At 43.0% G+C, this 20,078-nt stretch overlaps 1 protein-coding gene across 1 annotated transcript in view; it reads left to right on the top strand.

The window, feature by feature from the left end:
- PROSER2 (proline and serine rich 2) overlaps positions 1-20,078 on the top strand; it is a 62,980-nt gene that overhangs the window by 30,133 nt on the left and 12,769 nt on the right. Inside the window, exon 2 of the mRNA XM_063448228.1 lies at positions 3,583-3,792. Within this exon, the coding sequence (XP_063304298.1) occupies positions 3,658-3,792 (135 nt within the window). The 5' untranslated portion in view covers positions 3,583-3,657. The remainder of the gene's footprint in view (positions 1-3,582; positions 3,793-20,078) is intronic.

The raw sequence follows: 20,078 nt of genomic DNA, 5'->3' as shown, positions 1-20,078 counted from the left end.
ATCTGTGTGTCTATGTATCTTTATGTGCAGGGCCGGCCTTAGGCATTTGGGCGCCCTGTGCGAAAAATCTTCACAGCGCCCCCCTTCCCGTCCCCCCCTCCCCCACTCCTTCCCCCTTCCCACACACCCTGTCACACACACACAGGCAGACAGACAGCCATACACACACACACAAACACACTCAGGCAGTCATACACAGACAGCCACACACAATCACAGACATAGAATGTGACGGCAGGTAAGAACCATTCGGCCCATCTAGTCTGCCCAGACAGTCACACGTAGGCAGTCACACACACAAACACACAGGCAGACAGCCACACACACACACAAACACACACACACAGGCAGACAGCCACACACACAGGCTGGCAGTCACACACAGACAGCCACACACAAACACACAGGCAGACAGCCAAACACACAGAGGCAAACAGCCACACACACACACACAGTCACACACACACACTCACTAACAGACAAACACACTAACAGACAAACACACTAACAGACAAACACACTAACAGAAACACACTAACAGAAACACACACTAACAGAAACACACACTAAGACACACACACTAACACAGACACACACTAACAGACACAGACACACACTAACAGACACATACACACACTAACAGACACACACACACTCACCCACATTAACAATTTTTTTTAAATTTATTTAAACACCCCCCCCCCCCAGCCTCCTTACCTTTGGGAATGCTGGGGGGGGGGTCTCTTCCTCCCTGGTGGTCCAGTGGCTGCTGGGCGAGCGGCACTGGCGGGCGGGCGGCTGGCGAGGGAGCACTTCCTCTGAGCTGTCTGCTCAGCTCCCTCGCGCGCCTCAGAGTGAGGCTGGGAGCCGGAATATGACGCCCCTGGCGTGTGAGTTATGCGGCCGCAGGGCGCCCCCTGCTCCATGGCGCCCTGTGCGGCCGCACAGCTCGCACACCCCTAAGGCCGGCCCTGTTTATGTGTCATTGTTTGGATCTGTGTGTCTGTGCATCTGCATGTGTATCAGTATTTGTTTTTGTGTCAATGTTTGTATATATGTCTTTGTGTGTTTATTTGTGTCTGTATCTGTACGTATGTCAGTGTTTGTATGTGTGCATCCTCATGTATATCAGTGTCTATATCTGTATGTGTATCAGTTGTTTGTGTCTGTGTATCTGCATGTGTGTCAATATCTGTATGTGTGTCAGTTGATTGTATCTGCACATGTGTCAGTGTGTATTTGTGTGTCTGTGTATCTGCATGTGTGTCAGTGTGTCTATCTACAATGTGAGAAGCAGGGGGAGCCTCTGGTAGAGGTGGAGCTGGGGAGCCTGGAGCAGATTAGAAGCAGGGAGAGCCCGGGGCAGAGAATAAGCAGCGATAGCCTGGGGCAGAGTAGAAACAGGGAGAGCCTGGGGCAGAGAAGAAACAAGAACAACCTGGGGCAGAGGAGAAGCAGTCGATCTAGGGGCAGAGAAAAATGGGAGACGGGGCAGAGAAAACGTATAAATTTGGAATAACAGCAACTATATTAATAACAAACATTTTGCTAATATGAGGGGTACAATTTATTGAAAAGGGCTTCCAAGGGGTACTCAAATATAAAACAGTTGGGAACCACTGGTCTACATCATTCCCTGAGTACCATTTGTATATTGAAGTACTTGTTTTTCAAGTTCAAGGTTTATGTTATATTGTCCAAACGTTTGTGTGGATTAATATATGCTGTACCGCATGTTTTTTAATGATTAAGCACTGATTTTTTTGGATGTACCAATAAATAGAAGCTTAATTTTGATAACTGACATTTGTATTCCTGTGAGTGGTTGCATAGGCAGGGCCCCGGTGCACTGCCGAAGCACTATAATGCTATTAACATGCCTTTGCAACTCAGACAGTTAGGTTTTATCTCTTTCTCTCTTTTTTTTGCACATGAGTCATTTAGTAAGAGATTTTCCTTTTGGCCTAAATCTTACATAGCAAACTGATGCATTTGCACATATATTAATATGTAGTTTGTCCAAAATTATTTGTCCAAAAAATGAACTAGAATAATCAAACAAAAAGTATACTACATAGCTAAATGTTTCCACTTATTTATTTTGTATCTTCTTATTGAAATGTCAGTGTTTTAAAGCTATATGAAGACGATCACAAAGCATCTGATCTTAAAGTAACACTCTTAAACTTGCTCATTGAAGTTGTTATGGGGGCAGGAGTGTCCAGACACTGGCTTACTTTCAGTTTACACTGTTTTCCAACAGTTCAGTCCTGAAGTTGCTGCTCATGTGCAGGACACAGCTTCCCCTTTCTCTCTGCTGCCACAGTATGGACGCAGCTAGTGATAGGCTAAGAGTACCAGCAAAGGGAGAAATACTACATAGCAAAACCCTATACATATTGTAGGCAGAGAGGAGGAGGTAGAGGTGCCTTACGACCAACTTTGAGGTTAAATCCCTGGAAAATGTTTCAATCTCTGACACTTTTGTCCCCATAATGATATCCATGTGTTAAAGTTGTTGTGGTGGTGGAAGTGTTCCTTTAAATGCCAGGCAATCATAACTTAGGGATCTGTCCCATATCATCCACTTAGTGAGTTAAAGGTTTTTTTGTCTAGTGCTGGCATTAGTAATATTCTATTGCTATTCAGAGTGCCTATTCATGTAAATCCAATTTTGATATCATTAACATCACCCATTTATTAATCTTTGAGATGTAAACGATGGTTTGCTTTATATACAAGACTGGCGGTATTGTCATTTAACAGGTGATGCACATACAATACAGACATGCAATCAATGAGCAGATGGTTGCACTTAAGCTAAAAGAAGCTTTGTCATTAGAAACTACATGCGCAACTAGCCTTGGTTTAATGAAGCATCTGTTTGCTAACGTTTTTGTAAAAATGCACCTGTTGTCATCAAACCGTGCAGTTGTTAATCTGCCAAAATTTCTGTTTAGTATATAGATCAAAAGTTCATTTTGTTTTCAAGCTTCTGATGGTAGGCACCCTTTGGCACTCCAGGTGTTGTGGACTACATCTCTCCAAATGCTTTGCCAGCATTATAGTTTTAAGATAATTATTGGAGAAATAGTCCACAACATCTGGAGTGATGCGGTAACTTGCTTACCCTTCCAAGGTTAGGTCATAAAATTTTTACCAATGATAATTCGCAAGTTCTGTATCAATGCAAACTCCCTGTCTCAATTAGCATTTTTTTATTTTTTTTTAAATACATTTTTAGCTTTTACTGAGAACGATTTGTTCTCAGGCCTTGCATGTATCCCTAAATGCATACAAGGTTATTTTGTAAAGTGTGAATTCAAAACTGAATTTTAAATGTAAGGTCAAAACAGGCAAATCGAAAAATATCTCTTTCAGCTATGCTATCGGTTTTGCTACTCTGGCCTTAAAATTGGAAATCACTTTGAATTCTTACTTTAGTGAACAACCCTGATAGTATGAGAAAGTTTTATGCATGCGAAAAAAATAAGAGATTTAGCAAACTGTTAAAACAAAAAGCATAGCTCATGTTTTGTGTATCTTGCGTTCTTATAGTTCAATTCTTGTCTTTTTTTCTAGGGTTTGTTTTATGATTGAGAAAAATCCCAATCACGTTTGCACATTGAGGACTAGCTACAGACAGCTGCTAGAAGAATGCCAAGCAACCTAATAAAGCAAACTTCTTCAGAAATGGAACATGGTTTCGCCAGACGTCGGCTGAGTGACTTTGAAAGGAGTGGAAGTTTTGACAGCCAAAGTAGCCGTTCTAGGTCCAGAAGTTCTAACTTGGTAAGTGTTGATGTTTAACTTCAGCAATAGTTCCGCCACAGTTTAGACCAGGGGTTCCCAATTATTTTTTCCCGTGGAACCCTTTGACATAGTGTATCAACATCATTGATCCCCCCTATGTATGTGCCGGTGTGTGTCTGTGTGTTAAGATGTGTGTATCTGTGTTTGTATGTGCCCGTGTGTCTCAATGTGTATCAGTGTGTGTGTATGTATGTATCTGACACACAGAAACACACACACACTGGCACACAGATACACACACCTTGACACACAGTGTGTGTGTGTGTGTATGTATCTATGTGTCAAAGTGTGTGTGTCAAAGTGTGTTTGTATGTGTCTGTGTGTATGAATCTGACACACAGATACACACACACTGGCACATAGTGGCACACAGATACACACACTGACACAGATACACACACCTTGACACACAGTGTGTATCTGTGTGTGTGTTTATGTATCTGTGTGTCAAGGTGTGTGTATCTATGTGTCAAAGTGTGTGTATCTGTGTTTGTATGTGCAGGTGTGTGTAAAGGTGTGTATATCTGTGTTTGTATGTTCCAGTGTGTGTATCTCTCTGTTAGTGTGTATATATGTGTGTGTGTGTGTGTATATGTATATGTATCTGCCACACAGATACACACACACACACTGGCACATAGTGGCACATAGATACACACTGACACACATACACACACACCTTGACACACAGATACACACTGACACACACATCTTGACTCACAAATGCACACACTCAGATACACACAGTGACACCTACACATAGTGTCATATACACACACTGAGACACTCAGATACACACACACTGACACCCCCACACACACACACGCAGATACAAACACACAGATACACACATTGACACATACACAGCGTGTCATATACACACACTCAGATACACACACACTGACATACACACACGCACATACTGGCAGATACACACACACATACTGACATACACACTTAGATGCCCACAGTGACACATACACAAATCTTGACACACAGATACACACATACTCTTTGACAGACACACACTCTCACTCACAAAGACACATACACTCTCACTGACAAACACACATACTCTTTTACAGACACATGTACAAACACATATACACTCTCAATGACAAGAACACATACATTCTCACTGACAAACACATACACACTCACTGACAAGCACACATATACTCTCACTGACAAAGACACATATACCCTTTGACAGACACACAAACACATGCAAACGCCCTAACAGACACACATACAATTTATTTTATTTTTTAATTTTACTCCACCCAGCCCCCCTACCTTTGGAAGTGCTGGCATAGAGTCTCTATGTCCAATTTGTCCAGTGGGGCTGCTGGGCTAAGCGTGCGGTCCCTGGAGTCCAGTGGGGCTGCTGAGCAACTGGCGTGCGTGCGGTGAGGGAGCAGTGATCTCCCAGCTCTGCTCCATCGTGCTCCTCTTAGTAAGGCTGGAGCCGGAGTGACGTCATTTTCCGGCTCCGGTATCACTGCTGCCCACTGCTCCCTCGCCGCCCGCGGCAATTTTATTTTTACACATTTTATCAGAACCTCAATTGGGAAACACTAGTCTAGACACACGTATATGGTTATTCACTAAAGTATGAATTGTGAGACATTCAAAGTGAATTTCAAATTTTAGGCCCAAATTATAAACATAGCTAACTTGGAGATTTTCATTGATTCACATGGCTTTGTAAATTCATTTGCATTACACTTTATTGAATAACTCTGCTAAATTTGGCTCACAGAACTTGGATGGTGTTTGGCCCAACATTACCAGAATAAAAAGTAGACATTGCTGTCCTCTTCTTGTAGCTCATATGTGTTATTTGGTGTCCGAAACACTGGCAGGGAGCACCTATTTAGGTAATCAATTTAGACAGTTTTATACCACCATGTCTGACTTCACCATGCTGGCATGTGGTACATGAAGTAAACCCTGACAGTATGACATCATAATTATTCTGTACTGTGGTTTTCACTTAAAGGAGTAATAAGCACTTAAACTTTATTCACTAAGTGTTTATTTTTGTAGTCTATTTTCATTCTTGTTGATCTGCTAAAAGATAGATTCATAATGCTGTTTTTGGTTTTGTGATGATATAAAGATAATCATTTCTTTAAATATGTGTAATTACCATTTTTCAATGCTTTCTAAAGCTGGAGTAGTAGGGAAACTGTTATATAAACTGATTCCTTGGATACATTCTGTCAAGCAGGAATGGCGCACAGAGGTAATGATTTATGGCACATAAGTAGCAATTAAGATTCCATTCTGGGTGCTTCCAGTACCCTGCTTGCTGACTCTGGCTGTTGGCCTTGCTGGCCATGACATGTTGTTTTGTTCGTTTGTGATGTGTTTCTATGGTACATGGGATATGTTAGCTTTCAGAGGATTCAAAGAGTAACAATCACTTTTGGAAATGAATTGCCATGGTAACACGATTCTGTGAAAGTATCCTAAAGCTGTACTTAACCCCTCCACTGTAATAGATAAACACAAAATATTAAATTGCATGCTAGGACCACAGCACACACATATCCACTACAATAAACCGTATAAAATATGTCACACAGTGTCCAAACAGGTACAAAAATAAATTAATAAAATTGGAATAACTTTTTAACTATACATTTGCTAAAAAATGGCAAATTCAAGCTACCGATGAAATGGCTTTCCCTATAAGGTGGCATGTTTGGCACAACAGGTGCACCTTAATAATAATATAGTAACATGTAATTAACTCCTTAAGGACCAAACGTCCTTAAGGGGTTAAACAATTACTTTTGTTTTACTGTGTGTCAAAGAATTTATTTTCTTTAAGAAATCATCCTGTGTGGCACGTGTTGTAACAAAGGCAGTGAGCTATGCTAAATGATGCACTAAACGAAGAGGTAATTACTATTACACGAGCTATTCCTTTGTAACAATAGAAATTCTCTAACGTGCTTAAATAGACAGCACGTACATGGTAACGCCATTCTGCGGAAGTATCCTAAAGCTGTAGTTAACCCCTCATTGTGATAAAGACTAGACATTAAAACAAATGCAAGCATCACAGGAGATGCACTCACATATCTTGACCTCTTGGAGAAAACCGTAATCTGCAGAGATTGCACCCAAAAAATGATTGCACCATAACCACTATAATAAACTATAGTGATTATGTCACTATAGTTTATAATAGTGGTTATGATGCATGATTATGTCACTATAGTTTATTATAGTGAATGTCACGTAGAGTGTCTCTTTCAAATAAACAAACATAGTGTTATTCTGTGTTCTTAACGCTATAGTGTTCTCCTTATTAGTTTAGTTATTAAGAAATCTTAGTGTCTTTACTGGTCCTATTTGTTCAAATAGGTACAAAAGTGAATAAATAAAATTTAAATAACTTTCTAACACTTTATTTGCTAGTAATATGGCTAAAAATATAGATTAAATTGTATTCTGTATAAGGTGACACCAAGTCATGTATGGCACGGCACATTAATAGAAATATAATAATACGTAATTTTAAAAAATGCATTTTTATGACTTTTTCTTTTACTACGTTTGAAAATGAATATATTAAAAAAAAAAACATTGACCTGTTTGGCATGTGCTCAGTGTGCTATGCTAAATGCAAAATAATGCACTAAACACAGATGGAATCATTATTATTTTATGATCTCTTACACACGTTAACAATAGAAATTCTCTAACATACCTTTACAGCAAAGCACATATTTTGTTTGTTGACTTTTTTCTTGTGCGAAGTAGCCAGTGGTAAAAGATTGACTCTACAGCACGTTCCCTCTCTAATTAAAACACATTTTATTATTCTGACCACGTCATTACACTCTACCAGCACACACCGCATTCCAGGATCAGGTAAGTCAGTATTTTGTAACAGGTTTACTTGATTACAAGAACTTTTATTATCTCAACAAAAAAAAAAGAAAAATTAGGAGGGAATGTGCAAAAACTAGTCATTGATTAACCCAAATCTGTACAGGGTTTCTTCAGTTGGTGTTGTGAATGGCTGGCTTGTTCTGGTTGTCACTAGTTTCTGTGCCCACATGTCCAGTTTACTGTATTATTCATCCAGCCCAAGGTTACAAATTGATTATTCTGGTAGCATGCAGTTGACAAGGGCTGTTTAGTGGAGGTGAAATGCCAATGTGTTCTGCATTCAGCTTTGTAAGCTCGTAAAACACGAGGGCAGGGGTATTTGCTTAGTGTCACACCAATGTATTATGCCTTTAAAAGGTGTTTTACTGTAACTTTGTTTTAGATATAAAAGGCATAAGGTGACCTGAGAAGGCAATATAACATATATTTTGGTGAATCAGTGAAGACACACGTGCAACATGTCTCAATGGCAGGTGGCTTTAGTGCACAAATGAAGTTACCTCTTTGTCCACCACAGAAATCTTAAATGCATAAAAAAATATTAAATACACAGTAACAATTTTTTACCTCAATTGTTCGTTTCACATGTCTAAAATGTGTCCAATATCTGCACCAAGTTATGCTTAGTATTTATTTATTTATTTACTAAAAGTTACCATAAACAGCAGACATTCTGGGACAGATTCTACTGTCATCTGACCAACTGCTACTCAACCTTACTCACCAGCTGCTGTGCTTGCTCTGTGAGAAATCACATCATGAGGCAAGTTAGGTTAAGCATCAGTTGGTCAGATAACATTAGATTCAGAATCTGATCCAACATGCCAGATAAAAAAAGTGAACATCACTTGGGGACCCCTAGTCACCTGGGGGGGGGGATTTTTTTTAGGGCCCCCACCCACCGCTCAGGGGTGGGGGCCAAGGAGGAGGACCTTAGGCCCCCCTTATTAGTATTTAGGGCCCCCACCCGCCGCTGAGGGGTGGGGGCCAGGGGGAGGACACTAGGTCCCCCCCCCTCTTATTTCAATTTAGGGCCCTCACCCGCCGCTCAGGGGTGGGGGCCAGGGGGGAGGACCTTAGGTCCCCCCCCCCTCTTATTTCAATTTAGGGCCCCCACCCACCGCTCAGGGGTGGGGGCGGAGGTGAGGAAATTAGGTCCCCCCCCTTATTATAATTTAGGGCCCCCACCCACCGCTCAGGGGTGGGGGCCAGGGGGAGGACATTAGGTCCCCCCCCTTATTATAATTTAGGGCCCCCACCCACCGCTCAGGGGTGGGGGCCAGGGGGGAGGACATTAGGGCCCCCCCTATTATAATTTAGGGCCCCCACCCACTGCTCAGGGGTGGGGGCCAGGGCGGAGGACATTAGGTCCCCCCCTTATTATAATTTAGGGCCCCCACCCACCGCTCAGGGGTGGGGGCCCGGGGGGAGGACAATAGGTTCCCCCCCATTATTTTACATTAGGGCCCCCACCCACCGCTCAGGGGTGGGGGCCAGGGGTTTGGGAGGGGGGAACTTATTATTATTATTTTTTACACAGGCTGCTCACTGTTTAATAGACATGCCTCTACTCGCGGTATAGCGAGTAGGGGCATAATTTACTAATACTAAGTAATCTTTACTTAGCATTAGTAAATTTGGCTGAAAGACCAATTTAGGTCTTTCAGCCTTTTAGTAGATAGCTCCCTAATACCATGGGAATTAGGGAGTTATCTACTTATTCATTCCTGTCATTACATTGACTGGCCAAGTAACTTACATTTTATATGAATGTGTGTTACTTGATTGTTGTAAGTGTTGCAAATGCTTACAGCTGAATCCTGGCTATGTTTGTATATTTTTTATTTACAATTATTTACAATTATTTACAATGTAACATTCTTCTTCTTTCACTGGGTAAGTTTATTAGTACTTAGGCAATACTGTGCTTCGGAACTTCGGCACTTCGGCACTTTGACACTTCGGAACTTCGCACTTCAGCACTTCGGAACTTTAACACTTCGGAACTTTAACACTTCGGAACTTTAACACTTCGGAACTTTAAAACTTCGGAACTTCGGCAACTTCGGCACTGCAGAACTTCGGAACTTCGACACTTCTACAATGTCTACAATACAATAATTCCATTAATCTAACCTAGAAATGTTTGCATTCTTTTAGAAGTCCAATCAGATCCTGCTATTCTCTAGATAAATCTGGAGTTAGGGTTATTAGCTGCAATTCTGACTTCAGCAATGAGTTTGTGTAATGATGTGTTTGAAATATCAGCAATGTATACAGCAGGTACGCAACCTGCTCCTCTCAGTGATAATAGCTGTGTAATTTGTGTCAATGGCTAGAGGTGTTTTTTGACATGTAGCTATAAATAGTTATTTTCCAGGAACCTCTGGAACTGGTTACTACCCCTTCATTAGACTTCTTAGAATGAGTCTATTCGCTCATGAAATGTCAAGTTAAATGTTTAAACAATCTTCATTGGATTAAGTCAGCCTTAGTTTAGGTATGAATATATTTTGCATGTGAAAAGCAAAACTAGTAAAAACTGTGACAGTAGTCACCAACACTGGGGGATGAAGACGGACACTTTATGCAGGTCCCCAGGTTATTCTGTGTTAGTCACCCTGTGTCCATTATAGGTGCAGGGTGTATATAATGTATTTGTTTATGCTTAAATGTTTTGTGTGTTCTCCTGTCCTTCTGTTTCTTTCAAACAACTAGGTGGATTTTGCCGTGGAACCAGTGCAGTGCCATCTGTTGGTTTTAATTATTATGAAACATATAGGCACTATCTGACTAGCAAGGCTTGTTTATTTGCAAATTATGAATTCTGCAAGCAGGGGACATTAGTTTTTGTCTTAAACCACCCCTTTATAAATATGTTAATGCATTATCATAAGCTGCTGAAAGTTTCCCCATATGCTTTGGTTATTTGTATTAAATTGAGGTTGTCACAGTAAGTAAAATGTAATGTGCATTTGAGCTAGTCCTGAGTAAAATTAAAGCTGTGTGAGTTAGTTCCATCTGGAACTGCGTGTCTTGGTTTGTTATTCTGAAATTCCTGTAACACAGTGTTTGGACCTGTTGCCTGGCTGCTTAGTCCCTTGATTCAGAGGCAAGTTAAAAGGAGCTAGGCATGAGAGTTACAAGTGCCTTTGTTAAGGTAGTAGCTAGTATCAGGGCAGGCAGAGGTGTGGATACCTGCCTGGGAAATGAGCTGAATAGCCAAAGGCAGAGGGGATGATACCTGCCTGAAAGAAGAGAGCTGCAGCCTTGTCCAGGGTGGAAGAAGTTCTCAGCGACCCCAGTCAAGCTTTGGTGATTCAGGCTGAAGCGTTCCTGGGTCACTGATCGGAGCTAGGAAGTGGATTGTCCAGAGGTATGGGAATTCCTCTAAGGCTCACTGCCTAGGTGTTCTCTTCGACTCTGACCTGTCCTTCACCCCTCGTGTCCAAGCAATCGCCACATCCTGACCCTTCCATCTCAAAAACATTGCATGCATCCAACCCTGTTTAACACCTGATACGGCAGAGGTGCTTGTCCATGCTGCTGTCCTCTCTCGTCTATACACCACTCCCTATAGCATGTAAACTCCTTGAGCAGGACCCGCAATCCCTCTGTTCCTGTGCGTCAGACTTGTCTGGTTACAAATACCTGTCTGTTAGTCCATCCATTGTAAAGCGCTACTGAACTTGTTAGCTCTATATAAATAATAATAGAAATAATAATAATAAAAACCAATGTGACTGCAAAACTAAGGAATGGAAATATGTATTTTCATGGTTTCTCATTACATCCACAGCTTTTATTCAGGACAATGTACTATTCCTTTAAATACCCCATATAACTAAAGTAATATTATAAAAAGTACTAATAACATTTATATAACGCCAACATATTACGCAGCATTAGGTCTTTACTTAGCCTTTTACATGGAGGGATATCAACATGGAGATGAAATATTTAAGGTGCTACTAATTTCTTAAGAATTGCAGTTACATTTTCTTTACATTATGTAATTCTCCATATGTCCACACCACTAGCATATCTCTGCATTTACATTTGAAAGTTTCTGGATGGCACCAGGTACCAACTATATATAACCTCATAGTGGAGTTCTACAAGATTTAAACAGTGTATTTGTTTCACCATTAATACAGTAATGCCATACCTCCTTGCTAAATGATTTACCCAAGTCTGTGCCCCATTTAACCAGCGGATCTTCATTAATATCTAGGGAATTCTGATCTATGAAACTTAATAATTTATATACTATTTTCTTTTTGTGATGGGCATTAATAAATGTTTCCAATGTTTCGACAACCATTGTACTCCTGCTAAGAACATTTTTACTCGGAGGTAAGAAAACATTTCTCTCTGATAGATCAAACTTAGTTTGAATTTATGAAGAGAGCATAATCCTATCATTATGTAGAATATCTAAAAGCTTTAAAGGGACTCTCCAGGCAGAGGATTTTACTCACCTGGTTCCAGCGCCGGGAGCCTCGTGAAGCCGCGCCCCCTATTTCGTCAAAATGATGAAATAGGCGGGCGCGAGCAGGGAGCAGTCAGATGCTTCCATTTGAAAGCGTCATTGCTCCCTTGTGCGCATGCGTGGCTTCGCACATACTTCATAGGGCGGCATTCATGCCGCCCTCTGATGTCCTGAGCGCACTACTGCGTATGCGCGCGGTGTGCGCGGCCGTGAACTGAGCTGACTGACAGTTCAGCTCGCGGTCTTTGCCCGCCCCCTCTCCTCTGCTGACAGGCAGGAGAGAGAAGGCGCGCACACAGTGCCTTCTCTCTCCTGCACACGTCAGACGTATTTTACTACGTCTGACATGTACAAGGCCTTTTTAGGGCCCTACATGATAGAAAGTCCCTCTGGTGAGTGACGGCCACTGGAGGTATTCCTATCAATCAATGTAAACACTGTATTTTCTCTGAAAATACAGTGTTTACATTACATTGCCTGCAGTGTGCTATAGATCTCACCTGAACAACTACATTAAGCTGTTGTTCAGGTGACTATAGTGTCCCTTTAACACGTTGATATTAATTTTTGATTATGGGATTTGTTAACTGTATCTTTTTAATGATATTTGAATTGGTCCAAATAAAATAAAATGGTTCAGGGGTGTGGCCTAACAGTTGAGGAAGATGGCTGCTTAATTCATGTGCTCCCTGCTGGCTCTGCTATACAATCCCCGACACTGACATGGGTAAAACTCACCGGGCATCGACTACCCAGAGGGCACAGGACACCCTGGGTGGCTCTGCTACCTCCTCACTCCGACAGTATTTGGTCACCCCAGCGGACCTCATGTCGCAGGCCTCAAACGACACGCTGCCCATCCCCTTCAAGGTACAGGGGACACACACCCGGATTGGGGCATGCTGCTGAAAAACTTACCCACGAAAGTCCTTGAAAAGCTAATACTAATCTGCGCAAGTTTATCACGGTGGTACTGCATGCGCTCTGTGAGTATATACCATGCCTCAACCAAAGAGTCTACCAAGTGGAAGGGGACTGTGACCACTTTTCCAGTGCACATGCTGCCAACACTGATGCCCTGCGGCTGCAGAGAGCCCAAATGCACCAAATGACTCACCACGTCGAGAATCTTGACAACGGGGCAAGCGACAGAACATACGGGTCAGAGGCCTACCAGAGGAGCTGGACCAGGCCAAACCAGTTAAAGAAATTCTTCAATGGACTACTCAATAGGCCACCTGATAGCCGTATGGAATTTGTTCAGGCCCACAGAGCGCTCCGGCCCAAGGGCCATCCTGAAGGCCTACCACAAGATGCCATATGCTGCATGGCCAACTTCCAATTAAAGGAGGACATTTTGTGAAAGGCCAGAGAAGCCCAGCGGGTTACACATGAGGGGGCTGACATTCAACTGTTACCGGACTTGTCTCCTACCACTTTGGCCTGAAGGCGAGCTTTACCCCTTCCTAACCAGGGTTTTACAATCTAATAAACTCCGCTACCACTGGTAATTCCAAACGGGACTGATGGTGCTTACCCAGAGGGGCTCCTTTTTGGTGAAGGATGCCAAGGACATGGCGACTCTTCTGGACGAATTACAACTCCACGCGGTCTCACTTCCATGGCCGGACCCTCTGACATTTTACTTGCCTGCTCTGGATACCACCGCAATGGCGCCCAAACCACCTGGGATACAGCAGTCGCAAAGTCAGGCTGCCCGACCCACGAGTGCCCCTTAACCCCTAAAGGACACATGGCAAGTGTGACATGTCATGATTCTCTTTTATTCCAGAAGTTTGGTCCTTACGGGGTTAAAGGACTCCCTTCTATGCATGGACGGCGCCATCCTCTTCTCCTCCTGCCTGCAGGAACCCAAGGACCTACAGCTGACCTCCCAGATTACAACCCACTCGTTGCTGAGACTCCTTGAGATGAAACCTGACTAGAGTTGCTAATGCTGTATGTGAAGGACCCTGTGAGAACACTTTACACTGAGTGGGTAACCCCTTGTTGTGCCCCCTTCCCCTCCTCTACAGGTTATTTAATTCCCCTCCTCTACAGGTTATTTAATTCCGGACCTCCCCACGTACCCAAGCCAACCCCTGGAGACAATAACTATGTCTACATTCCTAACTCGAAAGGGGGATTGCCTCTCCTCTTTCTCTGTCTACACTGCACTCTTTAGGGGGTTTATCAAGTTCCTACATCTTATGTATCCCCTGGGGGCATCCTGCTTTATTCAGGTGGTGCAGGTTTTAGCGACCAATGGCCCCTTCTAAGGCAGGGTTCATAGCTGGATCTCTCCTACACACAGGGCTGAGGGGGGTCGCAGACAGGTAGCAGGGTGGCCTCCCTAGACATACTGCCCACATGTGGAGGGCCTTACCTTTAGATCTGGTACTAGTTGGTAGGGGTGGGGGCTCCGACCAGGCTGGGCTGCCACCTGGCTGCAGGACTCGTGACGACCTTATTGAGAGTGAGAGGTGTGGTGGCAACCCAGCCTGCTCGATTGATCCTGGATGTGGGCAGGAAAATAGGGGGTGAATATTATATACCATATCAGGGGCCCGGGGCACTTACATGGGTTATGTGGGAGGTGGGGACACTTTCACTTGGATCTGGGACTGAGAGGGTTGCAGCACCTGTCTTGTGTGTATGGGGGGGACGCCTTCCTAATGCCCTTATTTTGCCACATTTTCTCACTTTTTCCTGAAGTTTCATGTTTACCTACATGTCTATTTTTACACTAGTTATGCTATTGAGATTGAATTTTGCACTGTTGGGCCCAAAGGGCCATTTTACTGTGTTTAGACGAGGATTAACGATGTGACTTACAGTTCGAACAGAGAGCCGCAATAGGGAGTCATGCATGTACTGACTGGACCAGTCTACGCTTGCTCCGGACGGCCCCTTTAGGATCAGAAAGGAGTTGGCCGGACCTGTCCCAACTGGGGATTCCTGACCCCAGGCACCTTCTCCCATTGGAGCTAAGCATCATTGAACAGGTGCGCAGCACTCCCTGTCCACTGGTGGTCTCGGAGTTCACAGCTCCCTGATGCTTCTACTCCCACCGCCGCATTGGGCGGCTGTGTGCTGCCAGTACTATATGTACTGAAGCTGTACCTCTTGGGTCTATTTCCCTACTGTTCTTTCATCCTTTCATCCTTTCCCCTTCTCCCCTGCTGCTCCTCCCTCCGCTTCCCGCTGCCCCCCTGACCATTGCACTGACACGTACACTCCTCTTGCTCTCATGTCACTGACAACAACTTCCTTAACCATATTGTCCATAAATGCTAGGGGTTTGAATAAACCCGAGAGATGGACGGGGGCGCTAAGGGATTTCCAAGACAGGGCCTCAGTTGTCTTTCTTCAAGAAACGCACTTTCGGGAGTTGTCCAGACCCAAAATGACAAATCACCATTTCCCACGGTGATACTATAGCGACTTTTAAGGGGGCAAATCCTCATGCAGCCTGCGCTATCCTTGTAAGTACATTTATTAATTTTATCTATTGATATTTTTTTATTGAGAGCACTATTAGATGTCTTTCTATCCCTTTCCTGGGTTTGGATATCGCTCCTGAGGTGGACACCTGCTGCATATCCTAAAAGTGGGGATTATACCGCTGTACGCCTATTACTCTAGAGCTGGCTATAGCTCGCATAAATGTGAGTGTACTACCATTATTTCTACTTATAACATATCTCTAATCACATTTTGCACTATCCGCTGTCCTCCGTTTGTTGTCTTTGATATATGCATACGGAGCGCTCGGATTAATTGACTCATCTTTTCAACCGAAGGTCTTTCATTTTTCTATCAAGTACTTTATATTGAGTCTCATTGATTACTTATAGTCACCTATACAAGAGGATCTCTTACTAGGACTATCTCTACTATTGATATTATCTGATATTTTTTATCTTTGGCGCAACCTTTCCTTGTCTTGTTTCACTGAGGGTACCCTGATGGGGGGAGATTCTAGCACTATGGTTTCCCTTTGATTGTATTATTAATGTAATGCCATCTTTGCTTTAATATTAAGATAGCTTTGTTAATTTTTTCATGCATTTTTTCGATTATCAGACCTCTGGTCTTCTAATTTTCAGAAAGTACTACCAAATCTGATGTCTCCTTATGGATTAGACATAGAAACATAGAATGTGACGGCAGATAAGAACCATTCGGCCCATCTAGTCTGCCCAGTTTTCTAAATACTTTCATTAGTCCCTGGCCTTATCTTATAGTTAGGATAGCCTTATGCCTATCCCACGCATGCTTAAACTCCTTTACTGTGTTAACCTCTACCACTTCAGCTGGAAGGCTATTCCATGCATCCACTACCCTCTCAGTAAAGTAATACTTCCTGATATTATTTTTAAACCTTTGTCCCTCTATGTGACTATGTCCTCTTGTTGTGGTAGTTTTTCTTCTTTTAAATATAGTCTCCTCCTTTACTGTGTTGATTCCCTTTATGTATTTAAATGTTTCTATCATATCCCCCCTGTCTCCTCTTTCCTCCAAGCTATACATGTTAAGATCCTTTAACCTTTCCTGGTAAGTTTTATCCTGCAATCCATAAACCAGTTTAGTAGCCCTTCTACCCATTTGACCTAATTTGATATGTAGATCTGAAAGATTTTTCTTGTGGTTCCTATTTTTTTTTTTTTAAATTCTTTATTTTTGTAGTGCAGGGGCTTCGAACAGTCGCTTGTGAGGTACCCCAAAGGCAATCCTCCAGCGCATTATAAAACATTTAAACATACAGGTACAGGGTTGATCTTGCACATTTTTATAAGGTTGTTATGCGGTTTCCGTTGTCATTACTTAAGCATATTCAAAACATAAAATAAACTGTATAATAAACTAAAATGACGTCGCTTAACTTTCTGCTCATGGAATAAAATTAAGATGCTGTGTTCAGCGTAATGGTAACTATATCGGTAAACTAGCGTAGTTGATTCCGTTTTGTGAGTTGCTTAATTGAGTCATGAATCAAACTTCAACATAACTTTTAGTATAGGCTAGGCAAATTATGAGGTGAATATAACATTAAAGGTAAGGTTAACTTGTAATTCAGCTGGCGTACACTTGACACGTAAGGTGTAAAACATGCTTATTAACAGTTTAGGAACAGAATCCACTGGCCTGACTGTAGCTAATGAGTATGTGTCTAACTGTGTGGATTCGCCAAATATGTAAAGGCTAGTTAATTCCTAGATAGATGCATACATGTTTAGGGCATATAAGCCTTTTAAATTTCTGTTTGTCTACATAGGGATAATATTGAAATCAAATTACATAAAAATTGCTGGCATGTATCTTAACATGATAACTGGGCTGGAACAGATTTCTTTAGCAAGAGCTAGGTAAGGTAAAATGAGATTAGAAACTGCTGGGGTCTCTCAAAACAACAAGAAAACGCTCAGATATGCAAGCTGAGTTATCCTGTCGTTTTCAAAGCTGTGTAGTTCGAGTTCAGTGTCAGTTTAACCCACACCATCTCGGCAGAGAATAAGTGAGAGCCCCAAAGTCCCCAATTCAAGATGCCATGATGCGAATGTTTGGGCTGTGTGGCATTTCCAGCGGTGGCCTTGCCCCGTGGGGTGTAAAAGGCAGGAGCCAGAGTCCCGCGCCAGTTGCCTGAGAGCTTACCCCGTTCAGCCTATACCCACCGGGTGTTTCGATGTGTCCATCATTGGGTGGTCCTGCCCGGGGGTAGCCCGCTCGCATGGCGGAGTGGTGGATGTGCTGTTACGTCGAGGCGCTCGTCCCTTCGGTGTTCTCCCGTCTGGCCGTGGGTAGGTTCCCTGCCGGTCGGACCCTCGCCCCGTTGTGGCACAAGTGGGGTCGCTGATAGCTCCGCCGGTCCCCTCGCGCTGGGTTGTGGCATGTGAGGCGAATGTTGCTGGGACCGCTGGGTGATGGGCGGGTCGGGTACACCGGCGGGTTCCATGCTTGGGCTTGAGGATAGTGCCTTGTGTCGCTTTCCGCCACCCTGCTCCTCTTCTCTTTTCCTGTCGGGTGGTCCCACTAGGGCCACGTGGTATGTTCCACCGCAGGCGACGGCGAGTCTTCGGGCGGATCCAGGCTGCAGCCTCTTTCACCGCCAGTGTGAAGGGCTGCGTTCTGGCTTTGAGTTTTACCCACAGGTAGGTGCAGAGCTTGCGGAAGAATGCTATTGTGTCCGTGGGTGGCGTGGAAGGCGAGTGCTTCTTCGTGTGTAGCGTCGCCATCTTTGTTGGGCCCTGGCTTCTCTGTGTGAGTGCGGGCTTCTTCGCTTGGGTAGGCAGAAGTGCTGGGGTGATGGGTCCCAGCGAGGACCGGGATGTCCCCCACCGGTCCAGAGGGGGGGGTTGCAGGGCTGAAGCGTGCTTTCGTGTCTGAGCTCGGCCCAGGTCAGGAGATCGGCCGCCTCCCCCGGTTTCCAGGCTTCGCTCTGTTGTAGGCCGCATGGCCGGTGTAAGTTTTCCTGCAGCGCTCAGGTGCCGGGCTGGTGTCAATCGGTTGCTTTTATCGTGCTCTGCTCGTACCCGGTCTCTGTTTGCCGCTGGTTGCTTTGGATCTCTCTGTAGCAGCTCTCCTTTAGCCATCATTGTGGGAGATCCATGAGTATGCGACCAGCCATCTTGGCTGTCAGGCCCCGCTGTGGTTCCTATTTTAATACATAATCCTCTCATATGTCACTTTAATGTGCACCAAAGCACCCTGCGATTGGAATTATTGCAGTTATGGAGAAACTGCAATAATTACCTTGCAGGGTTAACTCCACCTCTAGTGACCGTCTGCTAAAATCCCATAGAAAGCATTAAATCAATTCAACATATAGGGTTGTCCTTAAGCAAGTGTCGCGCTCGCCACACATGAGCATTAGGTCCCAGATGTCAGCCGACGGACATCAGCTCTGAATTCATTATAAATTATAAAGACAACCTTTTTTCTGGGGACAGTATGGCCTTTGAGTGTTGATTGATACAAAATGAAGTGCCATCCCAGCTGTATCAACTCCTTCTTTCCATAAATCGACATACTCATTTGATGTACCAACATAACGACAAATACACATAACATCTATTAACCTCTCTTATACTTAAGTTGTGCGGATATTACAAACCCCGCACAACTAATCCTGCTCCAACCACAGGACAAGACTGTGCTGTTAGAAAGTGTGACTCATAAGAACTATACAGATGATTTTCTTTCTGCCTTTTATCCGTTCCTTTCTCTTTCCCCTTCCTTTCTCCCTTGCTTCTTCTTCCTCAAACCTCACAGTGAAAAACAAAAAACAAAAACCCAAAGATAAGTTGCTTAATATTTCAGAAACCTTTCATACATCAAATCACATAAAGTGCTCCTTATCAGATATAGCATAATATTGCACGCAAAACTACATTCAAATAATTATCACCTGTTAGAAAAGAATAATAATAACTAAAAAAAACATTCAGGTACCTATAACTTGCAAAGGTCAATCATGTGTACCTCATTATTGCACAAATTTTAAATATATCTATGAAGTCCTTAAAAATGTCCCATAGAGTGGTCCATAATCATGTGTACCTCAATATCACACAACAATCTTCCTTCAAAAAAAAATCAAAATACCTGTAAGGTACTTAAAATATTTCACCTAAAGTACTCCTTGATCATGTGGACATCATTATTGCACATAAGATATACCTTAAATCACTTCAGTACACCACAATAACCCCTTGAACCATAAAAACTATGTTATCCCTCAGATTTTTATTTTGTTATTTGAATCAATTCCAATGAAGTCAATTTATTATAATGTATTACTGGTAATTGAGTTAACCAGATTTTTTGGCTTATGTAATCAATGAATTGAAAGGTGCAAAACCCC

The sequence above is a fragment of the Pelobates fuscus genome, chromosome 3 (assembly GCF_036172605.1).
Source record: "Pelobates fuscus isolate aPelFus1 chromosome 3, aPelFus1.pri, whole genome shotgun sequence".
NCBI classification, from domain to species: domain Eukaryota; kingdom Metazoa; phylum Chordata; class Amphibia; order Anura; family Pelobatidae; genus Pelobates; species Pelobates fuscus.
This window is presented reverse-complemented; position numbering and strand designations above follow the sequence as displayed.